The sequence below is a fragment of the Monodelphis domestica genome, chromosome 1 (genome assembly GCF_027887165.1).
Source record: "Monodelphis domestica isolate mMonDom1 chromosome 1, mMonDom1.pri, whole genome shotgun sequence".
NCBI lineage: Eukaryota > Metazoa > Chordata > Mammalia > Didelphimorphia > Didelphidae > Monodelphis > Monodelphis domestica.
This window is the reverse complement of record NC_077227.1, coordinates 83,753,881-83,767,879: the sequence shown is the minus strand read 5'-3', so window position 1 is coordinate 83,767,879 and position 13,999 is coordinate 83,753,881. Positions and strand designations below refer to the sequence as shown.

At 35.0% G+C, this 13,999-nt stretch overlaps 1 protein-coding gene across 4 annotated transcripts in view; it reads left to right on the top strand.

The window, feature by feature from the left end:
- BTAF1 (B-TFIID TATA-box binding protein associated factor 1) overlaps window positions 1-13,999 on the top strand; it is a 118,524-nt gene that overhangs the window by 35,134 nt on the left and 69,391 nt on the right. For 2 of the 4 annotated variants that reach the window (XM_007478816.3, XM_056802583.1), the window contains exons 5-6: window positions 8,542-8,747; window positions 10,645-10,781. In XM_007478816.3, coding sequence (XP_007478878.1) covers window positions 8,542-8,747; window positions 10,645-10,781 — 343 coding nt within the window. Of the gene's footprint in view, window positions 1-8,541; window positions 8,748-10,644; window positions 10,782-13,999 lie in introns of those variants that run through there. The other 2 variants (XM_007478817.3, XM_056802580.1) reach the window with 2 other exon arrangements.

The following is a 13,999-nucleotide window of genomic DNA, read 5'->3' as shown; positions in this document are numbered from 1 at the left end:
AAAAGCACTCTCTGTAGGCACAGTTGTTTCTTTCCCCCTCCACAGGTCCCCTCTTTCCCCATTTCTAGAAAGGCAGAGGGACTCCGGTGGAGCTGCTCCCCTCCCCTTCTCCATTGTGCCTGAGGACATTTTTTGACTTCTCCTGCCCGTCTGCTCAGCAGCCCAAATGGGAGTGCTTTCTCCCTCCCCTGTGTGGATTGGGGGAGGTGGGCACAGCATGCAGTCTCTAGAAGGTCCACCATCAGTCACATAGCATGAATTTGAGGCCCTTCACTGTCCTGATTTCTGTCCTCTGGACCCTCTTAAACTTATCAAAGTTCTTATTAATATATAGTTTCCAGAACAGAACACACTACTCCAGATACAATCTGATCTAATAGCATATAACAAGACTATCACCTCCCTAGTCCTGAACATTGTATCTCTCTCCTTTTTTTTTTTAACCCTTTCCTTCTATCTTAGAATGAACACTTTGTATTGGTCCCAAGGCAGAAAAGCAGTAAGGGCTAAGCAGTGGAGGTTAAGTGACTTGCCTAAGAAAGTTTGCTAGGAAACTTGCCAAGAAGGGTCTGTGTCTGGGGTCAAATTAGAACCCAGGACCTACTGCCTTTAGGTCTGGTTCTCAATCCACCAAGCCACCTAGCTGCCCCCCCAACATCATTTCCCTTAAGCCTAACATAGTTTCTTTGACTATTGTTTGATTGTGTTGTCACATTGAACTTAAATGAAAGCCCCCAGAACTTTGTAAACAAATTATTGTCTAGCCATACCTGGCCTTCCCCTTTCTCCTCCAGATATTGATTAAGCTGTGTCCCTGTCTGTCTTCCTCAAAAGACCAAGTTCTGAAAGTTTAGATTATAGGATGGCTATTAGAACCCAGAGATTTCCTAAAATAAAGGAATATGGCAAATGAGGATAGGAAGATGACCAGAAGTACCTCTGGATAGACTGGAGAGAGGAGGTAGCACAGTTTAAGGGTTCTCTTAAATTAGCTTAGACCCCCCCTGCACCTCATTGTCCTGGATTCTTCTCATCACACAGATAAACTCAGTTTTGTCACCAGCCTAGTTACGGATACTAGACAGATGACTAGCAGGGTTCCTGTGACTCCCTAAAAGTAAAGGCCAGTTAACTGGTGCTTTATCTCTAACCTACATTCACCCACTGTAGCAATTACCCCATTGCTTTAGATCTTCAGAGATCTCCTGGGTTTGAATTAGAAAGGAGGAAGATCAGATTACCTAGTCCTATTCAGGTCCTTAAAAGAAACCAAAGAAGAGTGGTAGATCCTGGTTATCTTTATTTTGCCTGACTCCAGAGGAGAAACCTCATAAGCTTTTTATAGATTTAAAAAAAAACAGACTTGGGTTCTTTGTATGATTTCAGGCCTTCTACTGCCAACATGCTTTAGAGCTAAAACTGAATTTCTTTATTAAATGTGAATTACTGTAAAAGAGCTCCTTGGACCAGCCAATGTGTATTTATAAAAGTTTATTTCAGAGTAACAATATGGTAAATTTTCATTTTATTTTAAAAAATCCTATTTTTTGTGCTATTTGGAAAAAGGTACTCAAGGGTAACTCAGAAATATTTTTTTAATGAATCAGTCAATAAGCCCTTCTTATGTGGGTTTAAGAAAACAAAAATGAAACAGACCCTACCCACAAGAATCTTTCATTCTTTTGAGAGAAACAACATGTTTATATATAAGTAGATAACAAAAAAGAAAGTAATTTCAAGGCTATATCAGAGGTGATGAAAGCACAACTAGAGCTATCAGGAAGGATTTCATGTAGACAGTGGCACTTGACGTAAGCTTTGAAAGAAGCTAGCAATTCTAAGAGGCCTAAGACAGAAATAAAAGAATTTGGGAGGGAGGGTGGAAAGGGAAAGATCAAAGATTTATGCTGCCTTCATCATTAAGGATGCTGATCAGAACATTTCCTATAAACTACAAAGCACTAACTTATATAAGCCATAAAATAAAACTCAAATATATTTGTAACACAAATATATATATTTAAAATAAAAATGTACTAATTTCTCTTACCCAGCACAGTTCTTTACCCATAGTAGATGCTAATTAGATATTTGTTGTGATGACTTCCTTAAATCTCTTATCATGATCAGTTAAGAGGGAAGACATGAATGAATGAGAGAAGAAAAAAAAATCAGAGGAAAGATGGATAACCTTTGTATAGTATTTTAAGATTCACATAGCACTTTACATTTATTCCATTTGATCCTCAGAATTAGAAGAGGTAGAAATTGTTCCCCAAATTAAAATTTTTCCTGTGTTCCTGATTATGTAGCTCATTACTACCTTTTGCCCTTCTTGTGATCATCTCTTGAGTTCATGCCTTCCTATTCATCTGAATGTCAATTGTTCCAAGGAGTTCTGATTCTCCTTTTCATAAGGTAGGATAAAATGGTTTTTCTAAGCACCAAGTCTTTACAGAATATCCTCATTTTAAGGTCTACATCTCTTATTAGAGAATATTTTTCTTTTTCCCATGGTAGTATTCTTCAGTGAGTTCCCCTTTCACTAGTGAAAAGAGATTTCCTCCCCCCCCCCCTTTTTAATTCCTTCTAAATTCCTTTTATTAACTTTTGACTTGTTTAGCATAGGTCACATTCCCCATTACCATCTTCCTCCCTTTTTATGTGTTGTTTTCCCATTATTCAATTTAGTCTCACAAAAAATTGATAAATGTTTGATGGGGTATTAGTTCTGTTCCTTCATCATTTCTATTTGTTTGACTTCAATTTTCATCCATGTTGCTTTATGTACTTTTAGAAAGAAATCTCTTAATGGGCTCTTTGTAGTTTTTGTTATTAGCTTCATAGATTTCTTTTCCTTTTTGTTCTAGGGTAGCTTATTTCATTATCTATGCCTTCCTTGGTTGCTATATTTGTTTTCCTTTCTTGTATTTCTTTTGTTTGGGGTGTTTTAAACAAATACTTTGTTCAGTTCTCATTTTCTTTGTAGGACTACTTCAAACTATTCTTTATTTAATGTCCCTTTTTTCATGAGTAATTAGACTTTAGTTTACAGGTTATATCACCTTGGATTGCATCTTAATAATTCTTATAAGGGCTTAAAGGGGTTATTTTTTTTTTTGAAGGGTTGGATTGGATTATTTAAGAATAATTAATTCCAAAGAGATTTATTTACAAATTATAGAAAGAGTGAAGTAAGAAATCAGAGAGAGAATATGGTAAGATATCTATCCTAAACACGAAGTAATTTATCTCTGGCCTATTGGCTCAACCCAGGCAGAGGAATTTAGACCTTAGCCTTTGTAGCCCAGGCCCTGGAGAAGTCTCTTCAGAAAAATCCAGCAGTTATGAGTTAGCTTTTCACTCACCACCTGTCAGTCCAGTCAGCAGATCCTTCTGCCCCTCTTCACCAGCCTCAACTTGAAAGCATGAAGAATTTCATTCCTTCAGGAAGTTGTTACTCCCCTTTAAAGACATTTCCTCTTGTGTCACTTCCTGTGTCTTCCCCTAATTTTATGTCTACAAATCACAGTTGGCACTACTCTAGGACTGCCCAGAAGGCAGTCAGGTAATTCTGATTTGTCACCCACTATCTCTCAAGTGGGTCACAGACCTTCCTCTCAATGATTAAGTGGGATGTTTACACTTTTGGTGATTAGATCTAAAAATGGGCAAATCTCCAAACTCAACTTTAAGAAGGGTATTCTAAAAATAGCCAGGGGTTACAATTTAATCTTCACATTCTTCACTTTCTGTCATTGGAGTATATCATCTACATCTCTGAGATTTGTTGATATTTCTCCTGGAAACCTTGATTCCAACTTTTGATTCAAATAGCTTGGCATTTTGCATGATGTATACTGCATATAAGTTAAATAAATAAGGTGACAATATACAGCCTTATTGTACTCCTTTTCCAGTCTTAAACCAATCAGTTGTTCCATGTTTGGTTTTAACTGTTGCTTCTTGTTCGGTATATAAGTTCCTCAGGAGACAAGTAAGGTGATCCAGTAATTCCATTTCTTTGACTACTTGCCATATTTTGTTGTGATCTACACAATTACAGGCTTTAGTGTAGTAAACAAGGCAGAAGTAAATGGTCTGGATTTCCTTTGCTTTCTCCATAACCCAGAGAATGTTAGTCTCTAGTTTTTCTGCTTCTTTGAAAACGAGTCTGCTCTTCTGGTAATTAATTCTCAGTTCACATATTGCTGGAGCCTTGCATGCAGAATCTTAAGCTTACCCTTGTTTGTGTGTGAAATGAGTACAATTTGGTAATTTGAACATTCATTGGCATTGCCTTTCTTTAGAATTGGGATGTAAGCTGATATTTTCCAATCCAGTGGCCACTGTCGTTTTCTGTCATATTGCGCAGCACATTAGTAACATCTTTTAGGATTTTAAACAGCTCAGCTGGAATTCTGTCACTTCCACCAGTGTTATTCTTAGCAATGCTTCCTAAAGCCCACTTGACTTCTTCACTCTTCAGGATATCTGGCTCTAGATAAGTAAGCACACTATCCTGGTTATTAGTGATGTTAAGTTCTTTCTTATATATTTTTTCCCTTTTACCATGTTAATTTTTGCATGGAATGTTCCCTTGAGATCTCTAATTTATTGTTTTCTTCTATTTCTTTGCATTATTCATTTCAGAGAACCTTTTTTTCTTGCTATTCTCTGGAATTCTTTATTTAATTTATTCAATCTTTTCCTTTACCTTTCACTTTCTTTCCACAGCTACTTGTAAAAACTTCATCTGACAGTCATTTTGCTTTCTTGCTATTTTTCTTTGGGATGTTTTTGGTGTTGTCTCCTAATCAATATTGTAAACCTCTATCCATAGTTCTTCAGGCACTCTATTTGCTATATCTAATACCTTACATCTATTCATCACTTCTACTTTGTATACATAAGGGATATTATTTGGGTTATACCCATACAATCTGATGATTTTTCCTACTTTCTTCAATTTAAGTTTGAATTTGGCAATAAGAAGCTCATGATCTGAGCCATAGTCAACTCTTGTTTTAACTGACTGTATAAAACTTTCTCACCTTTGGCTGAAAAGTATAGAATCAATCTGGTTTTTAGATTGACCATCTGGTGATGATTTGTTGAAAAAGTATTCACTCTGACCAGCAAGTTTTCTTCGCCAAAAAATATGTCTCTGCTTTGCTTCAATTGTTCTTCAAAGCCAAATTTGCTTATTATTCCAATTATCTTATAATTTTCCTACTTTACCATTCTAATCTCCTATGATGAATGCAACATCCTTTTTTTTGGTATTGTTTCTAGAAGATGTTGTAGGTCTTCATAGAACTAGTCAACAGTTAAACAAATTTGATTCAAACAAATATCATTCTGTAATTTTTGAGATTATGCCCTAGAACTGCTTTTCTGTCCTTTTTTTCCCTTTACTATGAAGACTTACTTCATTTCTTCTATAAGATACTGGCCCACAGCAGTATATGTAACACCAGATTTAAATTCATCCTTTTATGTTCATCTTAAGTTCACTGTATAGAAATTATTTTTCTTTTGTTATTGCTTTTTGTTTCTTTTCCTACAGATTGTTCTTCTGTATATTTGAATTCTCAATCTCTTTTGTTCTTTGATGACTTTTGCCAACAGAGATTAAAGTTTTGCTGAATTATTCTATTGACTATTTCTGCCTTGTAGGCCATCAGTTCTGCATTAGCAATTCTTATTTCTCTTTTAAACCATTCAGGAACATCCCACTGAGATTCATGCTGTTTTAAGAATTAACTGGGTCCTCTGCTTCATCAACTATTGATTTATTTTCTTTTGTCTCATAGTATTCATAGATACATTGACTCATTCACTTGATCTGGAGGGCCATATTTCCTTCTTTTGTCAATATTTTCTCTCTTGGTTTAATCTGCTTGTGTTCAAGGTCTTCTGGTGAGTTTTATTCCTCTTGAAACCTTTAGCAATTTTAATCTTTTCCTGTTATATTCCCCTGTTTCTCACTTTCTGACTCCTACTTTGATGACATGACCCCCTGGTGTTGGTCCTCGAAGCTGTCCTCACCTTTTTCCATGGCGGGCAGTTCATAGTTCTCTGACCCAGGAGACTTTTGAGAGAATAATTTTGACTACAGCTGTTTACTAGTTCCCTTTATTTCAGGTCTGGTGGAACCAAACACAATCTTGTGCCCTGCCTTAGTTCTCTGGCTAAATACTGTTCTGGCACAAAGTGCTACCACCATGCTGTTATTCTGTCCAGAACACATTTCTAGCTTTTGATTTTCCACTCATGGTGGGGTAATGTTGGAGGGAGTAGGTTGGAAATGAGAGTTAAGTTCTGTTGGAAGCTTGTGTATCTGTTTGTGTTCCCCTACCCAATCATGATAGCCTTTGGGGGAAGGGATGCTGAGTAAGCAAGTTAGGGAATAATCTTTCTTCTCAGCTATTAGTTTATTTTTATTTTTAAATTTTTATTTTAAAATATTTTTCCATGTTTACATGATTCATTTTCTTTCCCTCCTTATAGGTATTGGTTTATTGCATTTTTACCTTGTTAATTTTCTTGATGTCTTAAATCAGAGAAGCAGCTGATACTCCATTATTAGGAGGTATTGTTACAGTCAGTAGAGCACTGAGCCTAGAATGAGGATGACCTAAATTCAAATCTGGTCTCAGACGAATACTTTACTAGTTTTGTTATCAGTTAAATCACAACCTCTGTTTGCCTCAGCATTATTTTATTTATGTATTCATTCCCAATTAAATGTAATAACAATTTTTAACATTCATTTTCTAAAGTTTTGAGATCTAAAGTCTTATTCCCACCGTCCTCAAATGGTAAACAGTTTAATATAGGTTATACAGGTGTGATCATCAAGACAAATCTATATTAGTCATATTGTAGTTTCCTCAACTTTAAAATGGGTATAGTAGCACCTACCAACCAAACAAGGGTTGTTGTAAAGATCAAATGAGGTAATTTTTTTTTTTTGAAAAGCTTTTAGTATAGTACTTTGCACATTTATTGTTTTTCAGTCACATCTGACTCTTTGGGCTCCCATTTGGGGCTTTCTTGGCAAAAGTAATAGAGTGGTTTGTCATTTTCTTCTCCAGCTCATCTTACAGCTGAGGATATGGAGGCAAACAGGTTAAAATGACTTGGGCAGGGTCACAGAACAAGCAATCATTTGAGGCCGGATTTGAACTCATGAAGATGTCTTCCATGACATCAAGCCTGGCACACTATCTACTGCACCTCCTAACTGATAACATTTTTTAAAAGCTCTAATGCATGGTACATAATAGGTGTTATATCAATTCTTATCTAAGGGTTATATCAACCTGAATGTGAAAAAAAAATACTTTATTTTCATTGACTTTGGTGAAATTTAACATTTTTTCCCCATTATGAATATAGGCAAAAAATGTGGTATTATTAGGTTTCATCAGATTTCCAAAAGAGAGGATCCATAATGAAATAAAATAGAAGAAAGTTAACACTAGAAAACCAGAATTATGATATCTCAAATGAAAAACTTTGTTAGTTAAGTAAATTTTATTTATAAGGCAAAGGAAATAGAAAAAGAAGGATGATTTTTTTATTTTAAAGAAAATTGTAAAATTGTAATATTTTTGTGTAAATTGAGATGCCTTATTTCCTTAGTGTTAGTCCCTTTGCTAGAAATCTGTACCCTGCAGCGATGTGTAGCAGTTTTTACTATTTCTTTACATAACTCACATTGATCATTAAGTCTCGGCTCCTTTCAGGATAACCTATTTATAATTTCTGGTCAGTATGATCTTTGGTCTGGAATGGTATCATAAATCTATCTGTTTCCACACAAACAAATTTAGATGGCTCAGGAATTTGTCTAACAAATTGTTGGCTGAATTCATGTTGATGTCACCCACAGAGGGCCATTTGATTCCATTCTTAGACAGTTATTTCATAGGCTCCAGAGATGTACCACATTTAGATTCATTTTTAAAAAAATCCAATGGCATATCTATTATCAGCTTTTACTGTTGCTTGGTAAAGTGGTTTTATTCATTCCAAAAATATTTCTGTAGGGTTGTTTTTTGTTTTTCAATTCATTTATCATATCTATATCAATCCTTTTCCTCTTTTTTTTTTGTGAAGCATTCAACTTTCTTTAGCTTTTTTTGAGTAATTGGCTCTGTGTTTCTTTGATTTTAGATAGATTTTTGTGAGAATAGTTTCCAATTCTAATATCCATTTTAAAATTCCAAAAGTATAATTTATGATAATGCATAGGATTTTAAAAATTATTTTTTAAAGTTAGTCTTGTTTTTATCTTTTTCAATGAGAAAAAACTTTTCTTAAGAGTATTTTCATCAGAAAAATATGGAAATACTTTAGTAGCAAATAGTTCAGAGTATTAAGCTTAATAATATTATTCAATCACTGTGACAGAATTTATTTTATAAAAAGATGTTCACTATAACAGTATTTGTTGTTATAACTTGTATAAATTCAGCACTTTTATTAGAATACTTTTTAACCAATTGAAACAAATTATTTTGCCATTTAAAGGGGAAGTGGACCCTAAAGAGAGAATAGCTCGCCAGCGCAAACTGTTACAGAAGAAACTTGGCCTTGATATGGGAGCAGCAATTGGAATGAATACTGAAGAACTCTTCAATGATGAAGATCTGGACTACAGCCCTGCTTCAGCCTCCCTTGTAAACAAACAACCTGTAGGTAAAACCTCGGGCTGTTTGATTACAAGGAATATTACAGTGGGTTTGCTTCATTTGTGATTCTGCCATTGAAAATCATAGTATTTTGTTATAATACTGTACTCAATTCATAATTGTTGCCATCATAATTTGTCTTCATAAATTAGATTTTACCAAACTCCTAGGCTTGTTGACCTGGGCTAGTTATTTTTTTCCCCCTATTGATGGTGCTTAATGGGAACCTGTTTGTGATAGGAGGCTTTATTCTCTATCCTTTGCTATCCTGTTAAAATATATTTTCCAGGTAGGTGGAAGACAAAGTTTCTCGATAGGGAGATGTGAGGAATCAGGATAGTTCTTCATGTTTAATGATGCTTTGTTTTAGCAATAAATTTGGAATCCATACACCTAGGTTTGAATCTAGAGTTTTGTCACTGACTAGCTGTGTGACCTTCAGCACATTTCTCCTCTTTTGGCTTATTTATTTATCAGTAAAATAAGAGAGGGTAAACTAATTAATTTCAAAGGTCTTTTCCAGTTCTAACATTCTGTGAATTTATGACAGTATTTATAAACTTTGGAATCATTGCAAATTCTAAATTATATATTACTTTTGGCTTGAAAAAAGAGAAATTTCAGTAGATTTGGATCAAGGCTTCTTTCAACTTGGGGTATCTCAGAAAAAAAGGAATAATGAGACTGAATAAGTAGAGAAAATTATAGGATGAGAAAAAGTAAAAACAAAAACCAAAAAGCAAGAATATTAGGGAAAGAAAAAGAAACAGAAAATTAAAAGATCAGTGGTAAGGAGGTAAAAAAGGTATCAGAAAGTAGAAAATAATTCAAGGATAAAGAGTACCAAGATAAAGAAGGATATGAAAGAAAGAAATAAAGAGAGAGAAGAAATATAAGAAATTATGAAAACAGAAGCTTTGTAATATGATTGTAGTGTTGATAAATGAGAGGAAAAAGTGACCAACCTGAGGGAAATTAATAAGGAGCCACACTGGAAAAGTTTGATATGTGACAGAGATTGCCTTATGGGAGCAGAGGGGAGCCTATGCATAGAATACAACTCCTCTTTTCCAGAATAGACAATCTCTCTGAATCTGATTCATTGGAACTTGTCTTTTGCAATTGGATGCTCCTGACATCAGCCTTCTTGGGTAAACCTAATGAGAGTTTCAGACTATTTCTAAAATTATTTGTGGAGATAGCATTTTCTTTCTGAGGAGAACTTCCTTTCTGAAATATTAACACATAGCATGGCTAGAGAACATCAGGCTCAGTAGAATGCTGTTGGGAAGCTAGTAGAAATATAATACTTTCCTAAAACCATACCTTGGAGCTTTTCTGACTTTGAGAACTTATGGAGGGAAAAATATGTAAGTGACTCACTTAGATTCATAGAACTTAACAAATCCTTTATTCTAAATTCACTTTATAAGTCAGGGAACTAAAAGTTCAGAGATGCTAAGTGACTTTCCAGATAGTAACAAGTAACAGAGTTGGGGTTAGATTTTTTTTTATTATACATTGAAAACATTGGCTATATTAACAGTGGGAAGAGGGAGAGCTAAGAAGCCAGTGGAGGCCAATACCTAGACAATTAATTGCTAAAATAATTCTATTATATTTCTAGTGATATTTCTCCTGATTGCATCATGATGGATTAGGAAAAATAGTTAGCTCCTTGTCATCATCATTGCTTATTCACTTCATTATTATTATATCTATTTTGTTTTTCAAAAGTTAAGCCATTTATTTTCATAGTATAAATTTTGGGGGATGATATGTCTTATTTTGAAGGCTCACTTCCCAGAAACTTTCCAAACAGCTGTACTTTATGAAATATGCCAGACCTGTTCCAAAAGAAGGAATTCTCTGATTCTGAGAAGCTGAGAATTTCTGTTAATTACACAAGAAATTGACACTCAACAATTTTTAAATCTTTCAGGCTCTTCAAGCTGCTGAGTTGATTGACTCAGAATTTCGGGCCGGGATGAGCAACAGGCAAAAGAATAAAGCTAAAAGAATGGCAAAATTATTTGCAAAGCAGAGGTCCAAAGATGCAGTGGAAAGCAATGAAAAGAGGTAACAATCTGTTTATTCATTTATAATTACAGAGGTAGCTTGTTAAAATGTGGGCCAGTATGTTTTACAATAAGTATAATTGATAAAACACTTTTAATTATGCTAAGTGCTTTATATACATCCTCATTTGATCCTCATCACTTTGGGATGAGGTTGGTATTGTAGGATTAGGGTGATTTTACAGATCAGGACACTGAAACTTTAGAGTTTAGAGAACTGGATTTTTTTCTCCCAGTAGAAGGTAAGGTGTAGGCTTTTGGTCTACTCTGGGCCTGGCACACAATAAATGCTGATTGACTAATTGTCCATTGTCACATAGGCAACAAATGTAAGGACATAGGAGTTGAACCCAGTCTTCGTGATGCCATCTCAATGTTTCTTCCTCTGACCTACATTGCACTGTTGTGAAAACTTGCCATTAGCTGTGAAAGAAGTCAATGGGTTCCATTAAGAAAAGGAAATTTCTCTGACTTCTACCACCAAGGGTTTATAGAAGAAAGCAAATATTTAATTAATTCCATTATGCTCATTATGGCAAATAGTACTTCATAAAATTTCATAGGCAAGCAATTTAAATTTTTGATCCCCAGGATCCTAATGGCAGCAAACTTTATTTTAGTAATTTCTTTCTACTTTTTGAATAAAATTGACTAAATATTTCATTTTTTAAACTAAAAAGGTTGCATGCCAAAGACTAGTAATCTGGCCAAGGAGAATTTTACTTTGGGTTTCTGTAAGGTTTTTTGTTTCAAGCAGTGAGAGTATAATATTATGCATATTTTCTAGGGTTATCAGATATCTTTTGGAGACCTCTGCAATAGTTTTTTCCCCAAAATGGGAGTTAGAAGTATATTATTAACATTACCATCATCTTCTGGGTATTGTGGTGCTGCATACTTTTAATTCTTGCCATTGGGGGAGACTGAGTATATTACTTGAATTTAGGAGTTCTGAGCTGCAGGAGGGCTAAAGCCGGTGAGTTGTCCAGATGGAGTCTGGCACTACAAATACATGAACTCCTGGTAGCAGAGCTTCCAGCCTCCTTAATGAGGGGAGAATTGGCCAACATCAGAACATTGGAGCATTAGGTTTGAACCTGTTATTGGCTGATGTCAGCATAGATGGACCCCATCTCAAACAAATAAGCAAATAACTCTACCTTCCTCATGTACCTCTCTCCTCAAAGCTTTACCATCATCTGTTTTAAGATTTTTCATTTTAAAAAAGGGGGTCTTATCCACCCCATCCCTCCCTTAGTCATTTCCAGATATCAGAACCTGTTCTACCACACACACACACTTTTTGAAACTTCCATTATAACAGAAGAGCAGTTAAACAAAAACAGCTGATACTGTGACCCCCACCCTTCTGCTAGTAAGCTGATAGAGAGATACATTTTATTTATGTTCTTTTGACTAAGTTGACTCATTCAGTTACTTAGTTTGGCTTCCTTTATATGTTCTTTTCATTTATAATATTATAGTTATTGTGTATATTATTGCCCTGCCTCTTATTTTATTCTACATTAATTCGTTACAAGTTTTCAATGTTTTTCTGAATTTTCTTATTTATAATTTCTTACTAAACAGTCATATCCTTTACAGTTGTTAGCATTTATTTAATGCCCCACCCCATATAGGAGGAAATACCTCCCCTTGTTTTAGTTTCTTTGTGTAACACCTCTTCAGCCTTTTTTTAACTTTAGGACAAAAAGAGTGCCAGTTTTGAAATGGATATTAGGACGTGTGTAACTGGATTGTCTTTAGCATTCAGCCTTGATTGATTTCACACACTAACTTGAGGCTAGTGTCATTAGTTCAACAATTCCATTTCAGTTAACCCTTTGCCTCCTCCAGTCCAGTGGGACCATGTATGAAATGCTTTTGATACACTTACTTATCTGGTGTTCATATTTCTGGGACACTACTAGAGCAAGGATCATCATCCCCACTTGATTGGAAAACTGAATTGTAAAGAAGTTAAATAACCCACCATAGGTCACATAATGAAAGAGTGCCAAAACCTGAACCTGCCTTCATGGTTTCTCACTAAAATCCAGGAATTACCTCCCTCCTTAAACAGAGTTGCATCATCATCAGCTTTAACATCTGAGTGCTGTCTTCATATGTCAAGAGCTGGGCTGGGCACCATCTAGTATTTGAAATCTAGAAATTGAAATTTGAAATCCTAACTTAAACTCTGTTTCTTCTTGTGTGGGAAAAATGATAGGCAAAAGTTAGTCCCACTTTGCTTTCCTTATCTGAATGAGAATGATGGTAATTTTATGTGTGATTTATTAAAATTGAACATTGTTTAAACATTTATGGGAAAATCAACAGGGATCTAAGGTAGGTTTTTTAAAGGTGCCATAGGATCACTCCTTTGCATTATTTTATTATTAGCCTAGTTTTGTTTGTAGTACATATTTAAGAGCAGTAATGGAAGATTTTCTTAAAATAATTTTATCTTTAAAGTCATATATTAAAAATAAGTATCTTTATTCTGAATTGAGTTTTTATTTTATATTTTATATTCTTATTAGCAGCTACAGTTAAATATGCATTTGGGTGCTATATTCAAAACTCTTTAAATCTTGTCTTGCTCATTAGGATTTGACAGCCCAAAATAATGAGTTATATATTGACCTAGACCAGTGATGACAAACCTTTTAGAGACTGAGTGCCCCAACTGCAAGCCTCATGCCACATGAGCTGCCCCCTTAGTCCAGATGGGAGGGAGTGAAGGAGGGAGTGGGCTGCTGGGCAGAGGGGTAGGTCATGTGAGAAATACCCTCAGGTGTGCATGGAGAGCAGGAATAGAATGTCCGGCCCTGTGTCCCTTTGGCTTTCTTGTAATTAACGCTGTGCTACGGTGACATTGCATGTACCCACAGAGAGGCCTCTGAGTGCTCCCTCTGGCACGTGTCATTGGTTTGCCAGCTCAAAGCTACGTTATCAGATTAGTTATTAAAGGGAATTGAGAATTTCAAAAATCCTCTCTCTTTTAAGGAAATATCTTGTCCCTATTTTAGTTACTATAATCTTTTTAGGAAAATAAAAACTTACAACATGGTCTCAATCCAGAAGAGTTCTTAGGAATAAGAGACATTTTTAGTTATCCATTATATGATAATTTATTAAATTTTTGTGAAATGAAATTTTGCTCTTAGCAGTATTTAAATTGCAAGACATTGAGTATAATATTTTTTGGAAGGTTTG